Source organism: Micropterus dolomieu, linkage group LG19 (genome assembly GCF_021292245.1).
Source record: "Micropterus dolomieu isolate WLL.071019.BEF.003 ecotype Adirondacks linkage group LG19, ASM2129224v1, whole genome shotgun sequence".
Lineage (NCBI taxonomy): Eukaryota > Metazoa > Chordata > Actinopteri > Centrarchiformes > Centrarchidae > Micropterus > Micropterus dolomieu.
Window position 1 is genome coordinate 16,596,077 of NC_060168.1, and position 5,763 is coordinate 16,601,839.

Here is a 5,763-nt window from a genome sequence, read left to right on the forward strand (position 1 = left end):
AACGGACAGCCCTCTCTCTCTGCCACCTGCTCCATGTATTTACTTATTTCTGATAACTTGGCTGAGGTGCCAGAACTGAAGGACATTTCTTATGATGAGAAGAACTCCAAGCTGACGTCATACCTGATCATCGCGCTGGTGTCTGTGTCCACCTTTTTCCTGACCTTCATTATCATCATCCTGGGTGTGAGGTTTTGTCGCAGGAGAAAGCCCAGACTGTTGTTTGATGGAGCAGTCGCCATCCCCAGCGCTTATCTCCCTCCTAATTACGCAGATGTTGACGGCACAGGAACTTTACGCAGCACTTACAATTATGACGCCTACCTGACAACGGGTTCTAGGACCAGCGACTTTAAGTTCGTGTCATCTTACAATGACAACACACTGCCTGCTGACCAGACTCTGAGGAAAAGTCCGACTGACTTTGCTGAGGCATTTGGGACATCACAGGATTTACTGGAGGTAGGATTTCTATGAAAATAGTTTCCATATATGCATCTATAATTAATAACTCTCCGTTGTGCTGGTTTTTCTTTACAAATATTAGTTATTCATTTCCTTCATATTTTTGATTTCATCAAAATATTTTTTTTCTCAACAAATATCTATAATTATTTATTCATTAAAACTTTTCTTAGTTCTTGCCTTTGTTGGCAATATCTGTTGAAATTCAAATCACCTTGACACCAATTAATCCGAGAATATTTTGAGTAGAATGTGGTTTTCTGTTTAATTGAAGTCCGCAGTTTTGTTTTATGGTCGGTCGCTGTCCATGGTGCTTAACACTCCAGCTGTCCCCGAACTGTACCCTGCCTTTATTGTCTTTCTGAGGTGAGGTCTCTTCAGATATATCGAGTTGCACGTACTGTTTGATGGTCCTTACTGTGTATGAAGAGAAGGCTGAAGCAGGTAGAGAGAGGGGAGGGACTCGCCGTATGTGGGATAGTCAACAAGGAAGTAAGATGGCGCCTGTGTTTGGCGAGGCCGCTGCTCCCCCGCATCTCAGGCGATTTTTCCTGTTTTTATTCATCATTTGTGTTGCTATACTAGCCTTAACATCCTCCGCCTACGTCTCAGCTGCTTGGACTTACGATCGACACACGCTGTTAAACATCAGAGTGTCTATGGAAAGTCTTCTTCATAGCCGGGATAGCTACAAACATTAATTTCCGCCTCCATTCACATGACCAGCTCCTGTTTACGTTACGTCCAGCTGCGCCGGCGCTCGTCGACGAACACATCTGGGCCACATCGCGCTGAGTGGACCCGATGTTTGCTGCCTATCTCACTACACAACACGGGTGGTCACCCTCCCCTGCTGCCCCACCACCTGTTCTGCCCGCCTATTGGTCGGGAATCTTTCCTGTCCTGGCGTTATGCTGACAGGAACACGTCATCGTATGGGTCTGCCTCTGCCCGGTCTGACCAGCGAGTGATCACTGGATGCAGCTGGGGACCAACATATCGTATAGGGTGCCTACGGCAAATCCCACCTAAACCACCTTCAGAGGCTGCAAGCCGGGCACCACCACTTCATATTGCTCTGCTCAATGCACGTTCCATCTCTAATAAATCACATGTTCTAAATGAGCCGTTTACCTGAGAGGTCATGGATTTCATGTTCCTTACTGAAACGTGGCAAAGGGACAAGGATTTTGTCCACTTACAAGAACTTTGTCCAGCAAGCTGCTCTATCATTGGGAAGCCCCGACTGGCACGTCGTGGTGGAGGTCTGGCCGCTTTATATCGGGACAGATTCCTATGCAGAACAATTTGTTCAGAAAGTTTACCCTCTTTTGAGTCACAGACAATTAAAATAGGTTCAAAGGATATGTTTTTCTGTGTGCTAATTTACCGTGCCCCTAGCCCCGCAGGTTCCTTCCTCACGGACTTCACCAACTTCTTATCCACCATAATTAATTAGAGAAGGTTCTAATAGTTGGAGATTTTAACACACAGAAGTTCACTGCTTTGTTTGATCCCCGGTATGTTGTTGGGATGCCAGAATGTGGACATTTTTATTGACTCTTTTAACAACCAATGCACAGAAATTTTAGATGAAGTGGCACCTGTCAAACCTACCAAGACTGTTCACAAAAAGCATTGCCCCTGGATGAACAAAGCCATACAATCAATGAGGAGAAACTGTCGCAAGGTGAAGCGTCTATGGAAAAAATCAAATCTAGAGGTCCATAGACTACACCTCAAGGACCAAAACGCTTCACTAAATGAGTTGCCGAAGAACACAAGAACCCAGTACTTCTCCCACCTAATAGCGACAAATAAGAAAACCCCCAAAATATTGTTTGACACCATTCATGCTATTGTTTCCCCATCTATCCATGAAGCTGCTGTATTTTGTAAAACTGACAGCAATGAGTTTCTGAATTTCTTTGTAAATAGGATTGCAGATATCAGGACAAATGTCTCCCAAACTCCTTCCAATCTTGCTCTCAGTGACCCACCCCCCTCTTATTCATGGTTCTCTTTTAACCCAGTGTCACTGCATGACATCAAATGCCTGCTGGAAAAACTGAAACCTTCCTCCTGTTCTATGGATGTCCTCCCTAATGTGCTCTTTATACAAGCTTTTGATTCAATTGGCCCTAGTATTGTGAACATGCTTAACATCTCACTTCAACCTGGCATGGTCCCTATCTCCTTTAAGCATGCAATCATTGAACCAGTACTTAAAAAGTCTAACCTGGACCCATCAGACCATAAGAACTATAGGCCCATTTCTAAATTCATCTTTGTGTCAAAAATTCTTGATTAAAATGGTTTTCATCTTATCTGTCTGGGAGAAGTTTTAGTGTTCTTGCAGACAGTTCAGCGATATATGTTACCACGTTTATGCGGATGATATTCAGCTGTACTGCTCATTTAAGGCCACAGATCTCCATAAATTATCTGCCCTAGCAAACTGTTTGAGCAACATCAAGCACTGGCTGAATGAGAACGCTTTGCAACTGAACACAGATAAGACAGAGACATGAATTACCCCTTTGATCAAGCAGTATTTGGGTGACCTGGGCTCGTCTGTGAAACTGAGCCTTAGGAACCTTGGTGTTGTCTTTGACTCAGCAATGTCCCTTGCGCATCATTCCAACCAACTAATTAAAAACTGCTTCGTCCAACCAAGGAACATATTCAAACTAAGATCGCTGGTGTCAAAGACAGAATTAGAGATGATCATCCATGCCTTCCTATCCTCCTGTTTAGATTAATGTAAGTCTTTTTACATGCATGAGTAATAAAGAACGCCCCCCCCCCATCTAAGAATGCACTCCCCACTTCGTTATGCACCTTAAACTGTGTTTTTTTTTAAAAAAGCAGCTGAAGACTCTGTTATTTAAACAGGCCTTTGCTAAACATTAAGCTTGGTTTTAAAGTTGTCTGTCATATGTCAATCTGTTTCTGGTGTTTAGCTAGAACTGTGTTTTGTTGTTTTATTGTGAAGCACCTTGTGATTTTATCTGTGAAGAGTGCAATATAAAGTTTTTTTACTTAATTTCTTACTGTATTTAACAACCTGCGGGGTGACACTATTTTGTAATGTTTCTGACATGCTGTGAGTGTCGCTGTCTACCAGTCGAAAAGTGAAATAGGCTGCAAGTGAAAACGTCAGGCGTCTCCACCCACACTTTCCCTGCTCATTGTTTGCCATTACACTATTTGTCTTGAATCGCTCACATATGCAGACATTCCTGTATGTTTTTGAGTAATACTGATCACATCATTGACATTTTTGCTTCATTTTGATTGCTGAAGGATGGAATATTACGGATCCCCGGCGAATCTTGTCTGCAGCTCACTGTTTTTGCTTTTAGGACTACACCTGTCTTATGGCGATGTGAGCTATTCTTTTCCGGAGGAAATGAAACGCGGATCAGTAATCGGAAATATAGCCAAGGATCTTGGGCTTCAAGTAAGCAGACTTTCACCTCGGAAGGCTCGTATTGTCCTAGAAGGAAACCGTAAACGTTACTGCGAGATAAACGTTAATACAGGAGAACTGGTCGTTGCTGATCGTATAGACCGAGAGGAGCTTTGTGGAGCGAAGATTTCATGCATTTTGAAATGTGAATTGGTACTTGAGGATCCACTCGAATCGCACCGGGTAGCTTTGCAAATTGAGGATGTAAATGACAACCCACCAGTTTTTGTTAAGGATGCCGTTAAATTGGAAATAGGTGAATCAGCTCCCAAAGGCTCTCGCTATAGAATAAATGCGGCACGCGATGCAGACATAGCACAAAACGCTGTGCAAAACTACATTTTGCAAAAAAACAATTATTTTGCTCTAAATGTACTAACTAATTCTGTTGGTACAAAATACAGTGAGATCATTTTAGATAGAGAATTAGATCGCGAAGAACAGCAAGAGGTAACCTTATTACTGACAGCCGTCGATGGTGGTAATCCACAGAGATCAGGTATCGCAGTCATACAAATCACTGTACTGGATGCTAATGATAACGCCCCAGTGTTCAGCCAGGCCGTTTATGAGGCTACTCTTCCTGAAAACTCTCCAGTAGAGACTGTAGTAGTAACAGTGAGCGCTACTGATGCAGATGAAGGCGTTAACGGTAAAGTAACATATGAATTCAGTGGAATAAGTGATATCGCAAAACAAATATTTTCATTAAATGAATATACCGGGGAAATTATATTAGCAAAAAATGTTGACTATGAAGAAGAAACTAAATTTGAAATGCTAATTGAGGGAAAAGATGGCTATGGTCTTTCGTCAGAAACAAAGGTAGTAATTGATATAACTGACGTGAATGACAATACCCCTGTGATACATATTAATTCATTATCAAACCCCATACCCGAGAGCGTGTCACCTGGTACAGAGGTCGGCATCATCCATGTGCAAGATGCAGACTCGGGAAATAACCGACAGGTCCGCTGCTCCATTCAGCAAAACGCCCCCTTTAAGTTGGTTCCTTCTATTAAAAACTATTATTCCCTGGTGACCACAGGACAACTGGACCGCGAACTAGTGTCTGATTACAACATTACAATCACCGCCACTGACGAGGGCTCTCCACCTCTGTCCTCCTCTAAAACTGTTCAGTTATCTGTAGCAGACATCAACGACAACCCACCGGTGTTTGAGGAACAGTCCTACAGCGCATATGTGACTGAAAATAACAAACCTGGCTCCACTTTATGTTCCGTTAGTGCTCGAGACCCCGACTGGAGACAAAACGGTACAGTGATTTATTCTCTGTTACCCGGTGAGGTGAACGGTGCCCCGGTGTCCTCCTATCTGTCTGTTAACGGAGACACGGGGGTGATCCACGCTGTGAGGTCGTTTGATTATGAACAGTTCAGGAGTTTTAAAGTCCACGTGATGGCCAGAGACAACGGTTCTCCTCCGCTCAGCAGCAACGTGACCGTGAGTGTCTTCATATCGGATGTGAATGACAACTCTCCTCAGATACTGTACCCCGCTCCGGAGGGCAACTCCTTCATGACCGAGCTGGTCCCCAAAGCTGCACACGGAGGCTCTCTGGTGTCCAAAGTGATAGCGGTGGACGCGGACTCCGGACAGAACGCCTGGCTGTCCTATCATATAGTCAAATCCACCGATCCGGGACTTTTCACTATCGGTGTCCACAGCGGAGAGATCAGGACCCAGCGGGACATTTCTGAGTCTGACAGCATGAAACAGAACCTTATTGTGGCAGTGAAAGATAACGGACAGCCCTCTCTCTCTGCCACCTGCTCCATGTATTTACTTATTTCTGATAA

The 5,763-nt window shown here is 43.8% G+C and overlaps 2 protein-coding genes across 3 annotated transcripts in view; both read left to right on the forward strand.

Annotated features, from left to right (window-relative positions):
- The window catches only part of LOC123958110 (protocadherin gamma-A11-like), a 2,610-nt gene extending 2,023 nt beyond the window's left edge, over nt 1-587 (forward strand). Inside the window, exon 2 of the mRNA XM_046031326.1 lies at nt 1-587. Within this exon, the coding sequence (XP_045887282.1) occupies nt 1-477 (477 nt within the window). The 3' untranslated portion in view covers nt 478-587.
- LOC123957473 (protocadherin beta-15-like) overlaps nt 1-5,763 on the forward strand; it is a 38,157-nt gene that overhangs the window by 8,243 nt on the left and 24,151 nt on the right. The gene's annotated exons all lie outside the window — the stretch shown is intronic.